Source organism: Misgurnus anguillicaudatus, chromosome 13 (assembly GCF_027580225.2).
Source record: "Misgurnus anguillicaudatus chromosome 13, ASM2758022v2, whole genome shotgun sequence".
NCBI lineage: Eukaryota > Metazoa > Chordata > Actinopteri > Cypriniformes > Cobitidae > Misgurnus > Misgurnus anguillicaudatus.
In genome coordinates, this window is record NC_073349.2 from 29,870,894 (window position 1) to 29,886,791 (window position 15,898).

At 36.6% G+C, this 15,898-nt stretch overlaps 1 protein-coding gene across 1 annotated transcript in view; it reads left to right on the forward strand.

The window, feature by feature from the left end:
• Window positions 1-15,898, forward strand: part of ctnnbl1 (catenin, beta like 1) — a 49,635-nt gene that overhangs the window by 16,100 nt on the left and 17,637 nt on the right. Inside the window, exons 12-13 of the mRNA XM_055188531.2 lie at window positions 10,813-10,910; window positions 13,886-13,966. Coding sequence (XP_055044506.1) covers window positions 10,813-10,910; window positions 13,886-13,966 — 179 coding nt within the window. The remainder of the gene's footprint in view (window positions 1-10,812; window positions 10,911-13,885; window positions 13,967-15,898) is intronic.

A 15,898-nucleotide genomic window follows, 5' to 3' on the forward strand; every position in this document is an offset into this window, starting at 1 on the left:
ATTATCCCGCTTATTACACGGCTACTTGCCACATAAGAAAAAAAACTGGACATGAATATGAATTTGAAACATTTTATTGGCATATTTGTTTTAAATTAACATTTTTATCCTTCCGCGAAACTTTGCACAGATGCATAAAATGATCGCAATACCTTATTAAGATCCTCTGCTTCATACTTGTCTCCATTTTTTCTCTTTTAGCCACTCTTTGAGAAGTTTTAATGCCCATTCTGTATTTTTTTGTGTGTCAAGTAGTCTCAGTAAGCTGTCTGTGTCTTGTCGTGGTTGTCCATAGTGTTTGTCACAAGATGGCGCCAAACAAACAGTAATCTTTATTGATCTTTATTGGCGCGGAGCGATTTTACTCGTGCAAGTAGTACCGGCTATGCGTTATTATTTTGGAGCGGTTATTATTCGAAAAGAACGAACCTGCAAATGTCTCAACTGACCAATCAGAATCAAGCATTCCAGAGAGCCGTGTAATAAAACAAAATAATAACATGATAACATAATAATAAACATGTTTTGACAAAAATGTTAAAAACGGAGTTATCTCGTTTTGCAACAAAACTCTTCATTTATTTAGCACATCCAGTTTCAGTTTGCCAGCAAGAAGTTACATTTTGGTGAAATATTTCTTTACAATAAAATCCATTTAATGAGTTTCGCACAATAAGACCAGAGAGATTTTATGAATGCAGTGAATATGGTGAAATTAAATAAAAATTTTATGTTAACGGTCTGTGCATCTCTTTTGCTAAGCCTCTGCACATCTTTGTTAACCTTTGTGCAGTTTTATTAACTATCTGCGCATTCATTTTGTTAACCCTCAGCGCACCTTTGCAGTAATCCTCCATTACATTAACCCTCAGCGCACCTTTGCAGTAACCCTTGACACACCTTTGCATTAACCCTCCATTACACTAACTCTCGGCGCACCTTTACATTAACCCTCAGCGCACCTTTACATTAACCCTCCATTACATTAACACTCCTTTACATTAACCCTCGGCCCTCCTTTACATTAACCCTCCTTTACATTAACCCTCCATTACATTAACTCTCCTTTACATTAACCCTCGGCGCACCTTTACATTAACCCTCCATTACATGAACCCTCCTTTACACTAACCCTCGGCACACCTTTACATTAACCCTCGGCGCACCTTTACATTAACCCTCCATTACATGAACCCTCCTTTACACTAACCCTCGGCACACCTTTACATTAACCCTCGGCGCACCTTTACATTAACCCTCCATTACATTTAACTCTCCTTTGAAAGTGTTAAAATATATTTGTTTAGCACATGCAGTCTCAATTTGCCAGCAAAAAGTTACATTTTGGTGAAAGATTTCTTTAAAATAAAGTCCATTTAATGAGTTTTGCACAATAAGACCAGAGAGATTTTATGAGTGCAGTAAATATGGTGAAATTTAATTTCATGTTGCCTTTAATCTTAGATGAAGTGCTTTTTTCTCGAGAAACCAGCAGCTTTTATGGCCAACACAAACATTTTGTTCGGTTTCAGGCACATCCAGAAATTTCGCTGCAATTTACTGTTTTCCCAGCACTTTTATTCTCTTCAAAATGGCTTTAGTTTGACAGAGTTGCTCAATTAGCAGGAAATAAACACACATACACACACAGGCCTTGTAATATCACCGCAATATCTTTCTCTCAACCATTATTTACGGTTTATTCCACAGTGAGAAAAAATCTCAGCTGCTGGTGTTGTATTGCCACTACGTCTCCTCACACCATCCTTAATTCTTAATGGTCGAGAGAGAAAGAGAAATGGAGAGAGAGAGAGGCTGAATCCTAGTTTATTTCTTCTGCACATTAGGCCTCTTATACACAGCTGGGACTGCTTTCATACATTCATTTTTATACAGCATGCATACTGGTGTATTGTTTGTATAATGTTATAGAGAGAGAGAAAGATGCTGTGGTGTCAGTTCACCTGTGCTGTGGTTTTGTGTTCAGCACAGACTGTTGAACGCTCAGATGTCACTGTTCAGTCAAGTGTGGGAAAATGGGATGTGACATCTGTACGTTCATCTGGGAGGCAGAATTAATTAACCCGCTGTCTCACACTGGAGATATAAAAATCAGTCTCATAAAGTACTTACAGACAGACTTTTATGAATAAAAGTGTGAAAAAGCCTGTCATTGTATTATATTATCTGTTAAACTTTGCAAAGGTAGTGCATTTGTTCAACTTCAGCAAATTGATCCTCCACAGCAACTATTAAATACAAAAAGTTCCTATTTGTTTTTTTATACAGGATTGTTTGTCGTCTTAAAAAGTCTCAAGATTATGCAAGCGTACCCTCTTTGTTATTGTTTTCAGCTTCTTAATTCTGGAGTAAATGGTCTTTATGAAGATGTCATTAAAGAGATTAATTCATTATCAGCTTTTACAACATAGAGTTTGAGTAATTAAACCGATCGGCTCTTATGGACCATTGTAAAAATTCATTTGATCACGTTAAATCCCCTCTGAAATTTACTCGACTGCATCACGGGCGACCGCACGCTTACATTTGCATTTGTAATGAGTTCATTAGGTAAAGCTCTTTCTGTTTACAGACCTAACACAGAAGATTTACCGAGCTAAGAGATAGTGTGTTTGTCTTTGTATTGTGCTCAGAGTCTTTTGTTGAGGATTAATAGCTACAAAAGCAGCGAAGAACAAAAGAAAACTTTGTTAGTACTTATGAAAGAGTTCTGCGAGCAAATACACAACACACTCCACATTTATTGCATTTTAGTTTGTGTGACGCAGACGTGTTTTAAACTTGAGCACCACAACAGTGTTGTTTTAACCCCCCCCCCCCCAAAAAAAGTATAGTTAGTTAGAGAATCTCCTGTGGTGTATCTGAAGGTTTTGGTCCAGCTGAAGGCATCAAGGTCTTGGTTAAAAGCTCCTGGTTCTGGTGTTCCTCAGGCTAGAGGAGATGAATGTCCTCAGGACCAAATATATTCTGATGGAGACCTAACAGGGTCTGTCATGCTTTTTCCCTGGCTGCATATTTCCATATTTCATCTTTTCCTTTTTATAGAAACTTTAAGAAACAGTTCACCCAAAAACAAAATGCATTTGTCTCATTGCTCACATCTGTGACACATGTCAAACTTGTCAGCACATGACAATTAATGCAATTTGAAATATTATCTGCAGATGCTTGTATTCAAAAAATGTAATCATTGATTTACTACTAATTAGTTAAGCACTATGTATAGTTAACATTTTTAATAAAGGTTGTGCCCAAGGAAGTGGCAGGATTTTGGGTGCACGATCAACAAATGCAGACCGCCTCCGCCTGTGCTATTGCTCGTATACTGGATAAGTGCTCCGGCGGTGACTGCCTACGCTGCAAAAACTAAATTTTTTACTTAGCATTTTTGTCTTGTTTTCAGTAAAAATATCAAAAAATTCTTAAAATAAGATGTATTTTTTTGATGAGCAAAATGATCTAAGAAAATAAGTTTAGTTTTTAGACAAAATATACAAAATTTAAGTGAATTTGTGCTTAAAACAAGCAAAAATATCTGCCAATGGCGTGAGAAAAAAAATCTAAAAAAAGCTTAATTCAAGAAAAAAAAAATGCTCACCCCATTGGCAAATGTTTTTGCTTGTTTTAAGCACAAATTCACTTAAATTGTATGTTTTTTTTTTGTCTAAAAACTAGACTTATATTCTTAGGTCATTTTGCTCATCAAGAAAAGGCACCTTGGTTTGAGAATTTTTGGATATTTTTTACTGAAAACAAGACAAAAATACTAAGAATTTTTTTTCTTGAAAATCATTTTTTGCAGTGTATAAAAAGACTTTGCAATGTTTTATTTTCAATCGATTATTCTTGATAAACTTTACAACTGTAAAAACGAAACAAATTACAGCTTTTGCTGGCTTATATTGGCATCAGCTATTGGCTAAAATTTGTTGAAAATTATCAGCATATTTAATACTGAGAAAAATATTGTACACTGCAAAAAATGGCTTTCTTATCTAGTATTTTTGTCTTGTTTTCAGTACAAATATCTAAAAATTCTTAAATTAAGATATTTTTTCTTGATGAGCAAAATGACCTAAGAAAATAAGTCTAGTTTTTAGACAAAATGTATCAAATTTAAGTGAATTTGTGGATTAACCTAGCAAAAAATCTGCCAATGGGGTAAGCAAAAAAAAATGCATTTTTTTTTTAAATAAATACTTAATTCAAGAAAAATTTGCTTACACCATTGGCAGACTTTTTTCCTAGTTTTATCCACAAATTCACTTAAATTTGATAAATTTTATCAAAAAACTGGACTTATTTTATACGGTCATTTTGCTCATCAAGAAAAAACATCTTGATTTAAGAATTTTTTGATATTTTTACTAAAAACAAGACAAAAATACTAAGTTAGAAAGTCATTTTTTGTTAATGTTTGTGATATTAATAATATATAAAAAGACTTTGCAATGTTTTATTTTCAATATATTATTCTTGTTTAGTTTTTACAGTTGTAAAATGTATCAAGTTACAGTTGTTGCTGGCTTATATTGGCATCAACTATTGGCTAAAATTAGTTAATGGCAATCTAATACTGAGAAAAAATATTGTACACTCCAAAAAGTGACTTTCTTAGTTATTATTTTTGTCTTGTTTTAAGCACAAATATCTAAAAATTGTCAAGTCAAGATGCATTTTCTTGATGAGCAAAATAACCTAAGAAAATAAGTCTAGTTTTAAGATAAAAAATTATACTAATAATTTAAGTAAATTTGTGGATTAAACAAGCAAAAAAATGTGCCAATAGGGTAAGCAAAAAATCTTGAACTTTTTTCTTAAACACTTAATTCAAGAAAAAATTACTTGCCCCATTGGCAGATTTTTTGCTAGTTTTATCCACAAATTCACTTAAATTTGATATATTTTGTTTCTATGAATTAAAAAAGATGCTTGTATTCAATTAATTATTCATAATTGATGTACTACTGATTAGTTAAGCGTTATTTTAGGTTAAAATTAGTTATAAAGTGTTACCACAAGAGTCTTTATACTCCGTTGTGGATATTGGCACAGATGTCAGTTAAACGTCTGTCGTTCTGTTTGGCTGATCTCTGATCAGTCAGCACAGGGGATTCTGGGCTGTTTTAGACTAAATGACTCCTGTGGTTTAACCAAATGTCTTCTGTAACAAAAGCTAATATAAGTTTTGTCGAGGGATGGGCGTCTATCGAGACTATTTGCGTTGTCGTCTCGATCGGCAAAATGTGATTTGAAGCGACCGCGGAGGGGAGCGCAGAGGTTCATTTATTTCTAATGATTGTCTTTAAACCGCTTTTTAATCTTTACCGGACACGTAATAATTGCGTTAAGTGCTTCAATTGCTTTGTTAAATTGGATCAGAAGCACTGGCGTAATTGCGCTGATCTCCAGAGCTCTGTTCGAAATGAAACTTGGAATCGGGTCATTGTTCTCCTTGTCTCAACGGTTTTGCTAATGGATTCATTATTGAAAATTAGCACTTCCTGTTCTGTAGATTTTGTGTTGATAATATAATAATCCGCTTTTCTTAAACAATTTGTAACAGAAATCCTTCGTCACTGCGGATGAACTAGTGCACATGCATCCCTGCAAAAATTCAGACTCCTAGCTAATACCACAGAGATTACACACACCCCCCCAATCGGCAGCCCAGCTGCATTTACGGCCCGCAGCCGATGGACTTTCTTCCCGTTGCCTTGGCGACCTGGAGTAATGGTGTCGGATAGTCGACTCTTTTCTGCGTATAATGATGACAAAAGCTTTCCTGGGGCAGAGCTGGGAGATAAGGCACTTATCTCAGACCTCTAGCCTCTTCCCTCTCTTCTGTCCCTGCGGCTGTATTCCTCACCTTAGACAGTTTATACCGCCGCTAATAACGTTTCACTTTTCTTCTGCTAGTGGCCGTGCTCCCCGGAGTCGCCTTGAAGACCCGCGATGTGCCTGTGCTGACCGAGCTCTTCCTGTTGGAGCGTGTTGATTAATGCGCCCCGCCGCACTGCTGCTGAATTAGAATGCCTAATGTGTTTGTTAAGAGATGTGAGCGTGTACGTGCGTGGACCGATGTTTAAACTCAAGGCGTCTCATTGATATTCAGTGCCGGCGAGAGCCAAGGCCAAATTAAATTGTTTTATCAAGGCCGACTGATTATAGCGTGTGAGAGCTTGTATGAGATAGAGCAGTTAAATATTTATTTATCGCTGCGTATGGATGTGCAGTTATAGGTGTCACGTACTTAAGTACAGAAGAGACCGTCTTAAACACTCGCAATTCAGTGATTAGCAATGATTTTGAAGTGTGTTCAGACTTACAGTATAAGTGTGTTCGCTTGTAGACTGGAATGGAAACAGGTGAAGGAGTTCAGTCGACAGGTTATGCAAATGCTATTTTATCAAGTCAGAGGAGTGATTGTCAACTAAAGTTAACTTATTTAAATAATACTCTTCTACTAAAGTTTTCTGTATGTTTTTCAATCACTTTTTTTGACTCTATTCATTTTTTTCTTGTTTTACACTGTAAAAAGTTGAATCAACTTAAAAAATGACTTCAATTGGTAACGCCTAAAACATTTTTTTTTTTTTTACTTTAACTTATTTGTTTTCTTAGGTGTTACTAATTAAAGTAAGTTGTTAAATGTACGCAGTATGTAAGTCCCCTTGCGCAATTCAAAATTGAATGTTGTATATATGTGATGGTTTCCTGTACAAGCCTTAAGCCCAGGCTAAAAAGCATGTTGTAACTGATATCGTCAATGTATTGACCTTGCGGATCTAGGGGTGGGCGATATGGGGTAAATATCATATCACGATTGGTTTTATCGAGGTTCTTTTCATGTTGTTTTTAAAGACTATTTTGCCATTACTGAGCCTTAATACAGCCATACTAATGCCCCCATTTAAAAATGCAGTCCTGCAAGGTAACAAATATATGCACGGAAAGTGCACGGACAGTATGTGTACAACAGCGCATGCACGAGAAAATATTGAGACAGCATTTGCACAAACATCGTTTTCTCTTCTTTTATTTTCAATTCTTCCAAGAACAGAAAGCTGTGGAGCACTTTCGTCACCATAATGTTTGATTCCTGTTCTTGGTTTTCTTGATGTTTGTTCAAATTTTTTTGCAATGGTGGATCAGCTACTTTTCTTTACTTATCGTAAATTTTTTATGTACTGTAAATGTTGCAAATCAGTGCTGCCCTGACAGCCTGGTAAAGTAATAATTTGAATAAGAAATCATTTGTATTGCGTATGTGTCGGTACACGGCCATCCGCGCGTAGTCGCGGTCAGTATACTTTGAAAGCTCAGTCTTGAGCTGGTGTAATTGAGTGGATTTGGGGAGTAATTTGCATATTCATGTTTCCACATATATTTAATGAAGCAAGTGCTTTGTTAGATTCAAAATATTTTAAGGCATGAAGAAATAATTTTCTCAAGAAAATACGTATAGGCATGGGCATTTTTTTGTAATATAATATTAAAATATTAAGGGCCAGATTTACTAAACGGGGCAATTTAGCATGAGAGCGCAATTCCAAAAAAGCGCAGAGCAGAGTGGTAATATCTGCGGGTTATTTACAAAAAAAGTGCAAATAAAATAACACGGGCGCAACAGCTGATTTTCCAAATGACCAACACAATATACTAAGAGCAGCGCAAATTAGTTCAGAGTCACAAATAAGCAAAGCTGATTTTGAGTTCAGCACCACGGACATCGCAGGGGAAAATTCGGGCTGTGTAATCCCAGCTAACGAAACCATAGTACACTGAAAAGTTGTACACATAAAGTTGGCTATTTTACAGGAAGCTAACAAATCACTCATGATGCGCTAATGTGTTGGAGATAAAACGTGACGGTGTTAAAACTCTAAATACTTAAATTAGTCTGAGATCTAAATTGCCTAAACAATCAGAAATGCATACAAATTCATTTTCATATAAATTTTACATTTAAAGTCTATAAAAGACAATACAGGTGAAGTGAAAAAGCATTAAAAACAAACATTTGAATAGCATTTTGTCAATTCGAGATTATTATTATTATTATTGCAGATCTAATATTCAACCATTTATGCATATCCCTATTAAATATATGCCATATGGTTTCAAAGACAGTTTAAATGTATGAAATGATTAATTTTAATATAATAAATTATTTTGAGCACCCAGCACTGCACATTTTAGTTTTACTTGTCTCCCTTATTAAACACACCATTCAGGTTTTTATGAGTAAGATGATGAGTTGAATCAGATATGTTTGATTAGGCCTGTCGTGATAATTACTATATTGACTTATCGCACACAGTTTTTGGAGAGGCAAAATATTTCCATAGTATTTACTTGTGTGTTTGTTTGCATATAAATGAATGTCATCAGCATTTAGTCGATCATGATTGCTTCTGTCATTTCCAGTGTTGGGGGTAACGCATTAAAAGTAACGTGCATTACGTAATTATATTACTTTTCTGAAGTAACAAGTAAAGTAACGCATTACTTTTTAAATGAACAAATTAATATTTGAATACTTTTTTAAAAAGTAATGAAAGTTACCTTTTTTGTTTAATTAATTACATTTAAAAAAATGTAGTGAATTAAACTAAAGTAGTCACATTATGCACTTTATGTGTACACGCCTGTGTGGGAACAGTTTGAGTCAGAAACTGAGATGACAGGCCAGGGCTCGACAGTTTTGTGATAAAATATGCAATTTCTGAATGCAGAACTTTTCAGTCATAAAAAACAAAAAATAGATCAAGCCTCAGCCAAGAAAAAGTAACTAAAAGGTAACGTAAGCATTACTTTCCATGAAAAGTAACTAAGTAATGCGATTAGTTACTTTTTTGAAGAGCAACTTTATATTGTAATGCATTACTTTTAAAAGTAACTTTCCCCAACACTGGTCATTTCTGTTTTGTCTGTCTTGGTAGTGTGGCATGCACCAGCGTTGCAACTGTTTTCAATGGAAAGTAGCTAAAGCTTGCTTGGAAAGTCGCTAAATGTTGCTAGATTGCGTAATGGCACATACAGATGCGTTCAAAGTAACACTCATCTAAAGCAATAAGCCCGTGAAGCTGGGAATTACACTAAAATATGAATATTAGCTGTTTAAAATTGAACTGCATATTTTATTATATTTATTTGTTTGAACTATTAAGACATTTTTTATTATATTAAATTTCATATAAATATTTCATATTTTTTGAGAGATGCCCACTATTAGGGCTGGGCAAAAAATCGTTTTTTCGATTAATCTTTTTTTTGGCTATCGATTCTCAAAGGCCACTAATCGTTTTTTTTTTTTCATATTTTTTTCCGCAAACATTGAACGTAAGATTAACGTTAATCTAATTACTAGTCTTCTCCACAAGATGTTACCCTCTTTTTTTTGCCTTGCGCGATGTTACCAAGGAGCGAAAGGCAAGCCTGTTATTCATCCAGTGCTTAAAATAGCTGTTTCAGGTGCTTTGTCAAGATTGATGCTGGAAGCATTTTAGATTTCGCAAGCAAGACGACGACGATAGTGTTGTGGCTTTTAATTTCTTTTTTTTAATTACCTACTTGTAAACTTCTGTTCACTGTTCTTTTTTATAAATATTTATTATTTATTATTTATTTATTGCCAAAGATTTATTCCTTGGAATATTTGTATTAAATCTAAATGAGTTGAATCGAGTATAAAAATCGAGTCGAGATTCGGAATTCAACCGAGAATCGAATCGAAAAGCTTGTGAATGGAAATTGAATCGATCTGAAACATCTGAATCGATACCCAGCCCTATACACTATACTTGGCTATTTATAATAAACCCACAATCAAATTGTACAGACATGGGACAATTCCAACAGGTATACATTTCTTAACCTTCTCGGATGCATTTTAACATTTTTCTCATACCTGTGTGGAAAGCAAAGTCGTGAGATTTCCAGTTCATGGTTATTGTGTGTTCTGCTCTAATGCTTCTTCATTAATGTGTTTGTGTAGCAGACGAATACTTTCATGCACTCCACATTCATTAAAGCTTTCAGAACGACAGCACATTTTCCATCTCAAGCGCTTATCTAACACAATCACAGCCTTTCAGCTGCTTCTCTGCACATTTAACTTCTTTTTGTGTTTAATCTTTTAGTGAATTATCAGTTTTTCTCTTTCTTGACGTTCTTTTAATTCAGTTTTGAATTCTGATCAGACGAGCTGTCTGCTTTGACTTTTTTATAGTATGCATTAGCAGGTAAAGCCAATGTTCTTGATAAATAATATTTTAGGATTGCAATGATTTATTAATATAGTTATTTTTTAAACATTGGTATTTTTATTAAATTCTGTTGCGTTACAAAAGCGATAATCTACTTGTAATCTTGTTACAGTGTTTTTACAATAACTTCTTGTCTATATTGGTCACTTTAAGATGCATTACAATAACTGTCAGACTTATTCTGATGTTTTTGCACTCGTTCAAAGTCTCTGAGGCATTTAAACGCAGGATTCTGCCATCGCTGTGGCAAGTTTTGATCAAGAGTGACAAAAATCTCTCTGACAGCTACAAGTTTGAAATTGTTTCGAGGAACGAGGGAGAACTTGAACAAGGGCAGACGTGTAATCTCGAAGGTGTCTGCTTTCAGACTTCATTGTTTTGCGCGTTTGGTCTAGAAAATCGCATCGCTGTTTCTTTGTCACCTCCCACTCAGAGCTGCAGTTTTTCCTTAATTTAACGTGAACGGGGAACACGAGGGTGTAAAATGAGGTCACTAAACCCTTTGTGTTGTTTCTTTCAGAGCATGTTTGTTCCATCATCGCCTCGATGCTGAGGAACCTCAAAGGGCAGCAGAGAAGTCGTCTTCTGAGCAAGTTCACAGAGAACGACTGTGAGAAGGTAAAATAAAGACGGCTGACGCGGTACTTCATTATTCTGTGCTGTTAAAAACATGAAGTCGGCTGACAGAAGAGCATTGAGAGAGTCTGGAGGTTAATGGGTTTAATAGAGAGTTATTATAAAGATCATAGCTTCTCTTCACAGTGTTAGTTTTTATTATTACTGAGCATGAAGTCATTGTGTTTTACAGACAGTGACGGTTCTGGATAAAATGAATTATTGTTTATGTTTAAAGCTGTTTGCATATCCAATATGATGCTCTATTATAATAAAGTATTCCTGCTTTGTTTAGTGACACATGTTATCTACATTATTTTCAGCAAATTAAACTTATTTGGAAAGAACGCTCGCCTCTTTCTATTACTCTTTCTATCTCTGTTACTCACCTTTTTCTTTCCCTCCCTACTTCCTTCCTTCTTTCTTTCTTTGTTACTTTCGTTCATTCCTTCCCTCCGTTCATCCTTGCCTCCCTCCTCTTGTCCTTCATTCCTTTTTTACTTCCTTCCTTCCATTCCTTCCTTCCACCCTCCCTCCTTTCTTTCTTCCTTTTATCATTTCTTCCTCTTCTCATTTTCTTCCTTGATTCTTTATTTCTTTCTTCTGTAAATCTCTCCCTTTATCTCTGACTCCATCCTCTTGGCCTTTCATTTTTCCTTCAACCTTCCTTCCTTCACTTCTCCCTCCTTTCTTCATTCTGACCTTTCTTCCTCTTCTCTTTTTCTTCCTTCCTTCTTTCGTCCTCTTTTTTGCCCTTCCCGCCATTTTTGCCTCGCTGTCCATCTTTCCTTCTCTCCCTTCCTTCATCTCTGCCTCCTTCCTCTTGGGCTTTCTCCCTCCCTCCTTCATTTCTTACTCTTCTCCTTCCTTACTTTCCTTCTTCCTTCCTTCATCTCTGCCTCCCTGGCCTTTCTGTCCTTTCATCCATCCTTCCTTCCTTCTTTCATTCTTTCTTTCTTCCTTTAATCCTTCCTTCCTTACATTTTTCCTCTTCTCCTTACCTTCCTTTCTTCTTTTATTCATTTGTTCCTTTCTTTCTTTCTTCATTCCTTCCTCCATCTTTACTTTCTTCTTCTTTCCTTCTTCTTTTTGTCCTTTCTTTCTCTTCTCTTTTCCTTCCTTCCTATTTCCCTTCCCTTCATCTCTACCTCCCTGGCTTTCTGTCCTTTCATTCTTTATTAATTTCTTCCTTCATTCCTCCCCCTCCTTATTTCTTCCTCTTCTTCCTCCTTTCCTTTCCTCCTCCCTTCATTTCTGCTTCCCTTCTCTTGGCCTTCCTTTCTTCCTTTTCCTCTTTCATCTCTGCCTTCCTGTCCTTTCATTTCTCCTTCTTTCCTTCCTCCTTCCCTCCTTGCATTCTTCCATTTCTCCTTACCTTTCTTTCTTTCTCTCTCCCTCCTTCTTTCCCTCACTCCTTTCTTTCATCCTTTCTTCCAACTTTCCTCTTTCCTTCCTCTCTTCGTTTCCTTCCTTCCCTCCTTTCTTTCTTCCCTTTGTCCTTTCTTCCTCTTCTCTTTTCTATCCTTTCTTCTTTCGTCCTTCCTTTTTCCTCCCCTTCATCTCTACATCTCTGGCTTCCTGTCCTTTTATTCTTCAATCATTTCTTCCTTCATTCCTCCCACCTCCTTATTTTTTCCTCTTCTTCCTTCTTTCCTTCCCTCCCTCTCTTCATGTCTGCCTCCCTCCTCTTGGCCTTCCTTTATTCCTCTTCTCCTTTCTTCCTTTCCTCCTTCATCTCTGCTTCCCTGTCCTTTCATTTTCCCTTCTTTCCTCCCTCCCTATCTCCTTACATTCTTCCTTTTCTCCTTACCTTTCTTTCTTCCTCTTTCCTTCCTTCCTCTCCCTCCCTCCTTTCTTTCTCTTCTCCTTTCTTCCTTCCTTCCACCTTCCCTCTTTCCATCCTTCCTTTCCTTCTCTTCTTTCATCCCTCCCTCTTTTCTTTTCTTTCCTTTCTTACTTCCTTCTGTCCTGCTTTCCTTCTTTCCTCTCTCTTCCTTCTCATCATCAGTAATTAGTATTATAGTTAGACATTTAGTTTTATAACGCCTTTCAGCTGTTTTGTCGTGTAGGTTTCTCCATCTGTTTTGATGCCGTACGCACCGTGTCTTATGTTCAATGTCTCCTTTGGTCTCTGTTAGGGTTCTCCATACATCACCTGAATGAACACGCATGTCGTTCTTCAGCGCTGCTATCGCTCAGCAGTCACTACTCTTAAAATAACTCTCACAGTCCTGCTGGGCCTTGTTTTATCACTCTGACAGGAGCTGTGCATTATGGGTAGTTTTATGAACTGAAGGATATCGGCCATATGGCCATCATACGACACTTCTGCGTATCTTTAGATAGAAGTGTTAGAAAGATGACACATGTTTCTGTTCATCTTTAAATAACACAAACCCTTTATTGTGTGAAACATAAAAGAGACGATTTTTTCAGGTATATGTGAAAAATTGTAGGGGTATTAATGAATTACTGATTTATAGAATAATTCATTCCATTAAATGCATGTAAATCAACACTTTCCATTTTAAAGAGTATTTTCCAATTAAATACCATTTCTAGACGTGGGTTTGTAAAGTCGACTCATGAAGTCATTTACTGTGATCCGGCCTTAAGGATGTGCTCTTGCATTCTGCGATTTATAGTTTTAATAGTCAGTGCGCATGCAGATGGATGTTTGGCTCTTGCATCACGTCAGACTTTTTTCATCTTTCAGCACCGACGCAGTGTTTTTAAGACAGGTGTGAAAGTAAATGTGTGTTGCGTTTAGTAACAGATGGGTCGTGCTGACTGCGTGTTAAATTGAAAACCTCTGGAAAATAATCTGAATTAGTGTCCTAGAGCACAACCGTGTGTGTGTATTTGCGTGTTATCCGTGTGTGGCATGTGTAGTGTTTGTATGTGTGGCGTGTATCTACGTGGAGTTCTCATTGCATGTGTAAGACACTCATCCACTTTCGTTCTCTCTCCCGCTGCAGGTCGACAGACTCATGGAGCTGCATTTTAAGTACCTGGAAGCTGTGCAGCACGCAGACAAGAGAATCGAGGGGGAGAAACACGTAAGACCCCACACTTGCATGCACATGAGTGTATTTGATTGACAGTATCTCCTCTTAGGGCAGATGTGTGTAAAAAGATTAAACCTCACCATGAAACCCGCAGGTTTATTGTTGGCCAGCTCACCTTTAACAGTTAAATACACTGGAGATGTCAATGATGTCCGTATCCCATCAACCCTGGCAAACACTGCAGTTCGTGACTCTGTAACCCAACAGAACCTCAACACCATATGATTAATCCAAGTCATCGTGACAGTTTTTTGTGCATCGGGCGATACATTTTATCTGTTCAGCCTTCTGTTAGCCTGGAGGTCTCGCGGCGCGAATTAGGCGTTTGGCGCGGAAGACGCGATTCAGCCTCATTCGCTCGTCTTGCGCGAAAGACGCGATTCAGCCTCATTCGCTCGTCTTGCGCGAATTGAGCTCCTGGCGCGGTACATGCGAATTGTGCTTTTTGTGCATTTTTTGTTTGACGCGAATTTGCGGCTGACGCCCGAGTTGAAAAATTTTAACTTTGACGGAATTTCGCGCCGTGTTAACCAATCAGCAGCCTGCTTGTTGCTGTGGCGGCAGCCCCGCCCGGAGTCACTAATTCAACGTGGAGGAGCGCTTGATATTGTCGTAAGCAGTCACCCAGATCTATACGACACAAGTTGTTATTTCTATAGAGACAGGAATAAAAAGGACCTCGCTTGGGAGAGTGTCAGTGAAGACATTGGGCAACCTGGTAAGTTGTAATACACATTTCACTTTTGAGTCAAGTGAGGTTTATCGACCCGCGGCGTTTATTTTGCCCCTTTAGTAAGGTGACCAAATACAAACTGGTCACTCTCTCAATAAATGCACAATCAACATCAGCCATCTTGCAAACAAACAACCGCATAGCACTTGCCCCTCCCACAAGAAGCGGATTTTGCCTCTGAAGCGCGTCAAATGCTTGCTTTTTCCGCGCATCTACTTCGCTCTAGACGTGCGAATGCATTCAAACTGTTCAAGCGGCAAACTAGGCGCGGTAGACACGATTTTGACACCTCAAACGCGGTTGGTGTAAACGCAGCATAAGAATATGGCTGGGTGATTCTCACGAAAACTTGGTTTTAAAAATGTCAAGCATGAAAATGTAAAAATTGCTTAAATTTACTTTTTTTCCCACCAGACATTGAAAAACAAAGTCTGGAGTAAATGGGAACATTAATTTAAAAACTTTTACTTATCATTTAACACTTTTTGTAACATAATTTAAAAAATTAGTCCTAAAAAAATCTCATTACCGCAACAGTCAGAAAACATCAACACTGACATATTTTCAAAATGACATGACAAACCTGAAAGAACATAATTTGGAGATTCTGCACATGCATTTAAAATCAAAGTATTATGCTTCTATTAATTAAATTAACATTTAATAAGCATCTGTTGCGGTAATGATAATCAAAATGTCGTGTAAGCATTCTGACAAGACAATATTTCAAATTAACTGTAAAAAAAAATGATCTTACCTGGTAGCCATCTTGAAGTAACTGGTCCATGTGCTTGGTCACTCAAAATCAAACTTTGTTAAAATTTTGTATGTGTGCTTAAACTGTTCTCAAAAAGTGTTGCAGAGGATGAGAACATCAGGCATGGACACATCATTTTCAAAATTTTTCTTCATTATTATTATACATGAATATTCAGTAAATATTTTTTCTGTCATCTAAAGTATTCTAGCAAAACATCCATTTATTTTTTTTTTCTTAATATTTTTGTGTTAATTTGATTAAATTACAACATAACGCATGTTCTAAAACAGCCGGACACATTGCGGTAATGAGAATTTCAGCAGAAAAGGAGATAAAATTTCCAATTATAAATTCTTATGTTGAAATCACACATTGTGCAAGGTAGAACACAGTATTGTGTTAATTCTGATGCTTTTTAATGTTACTATAT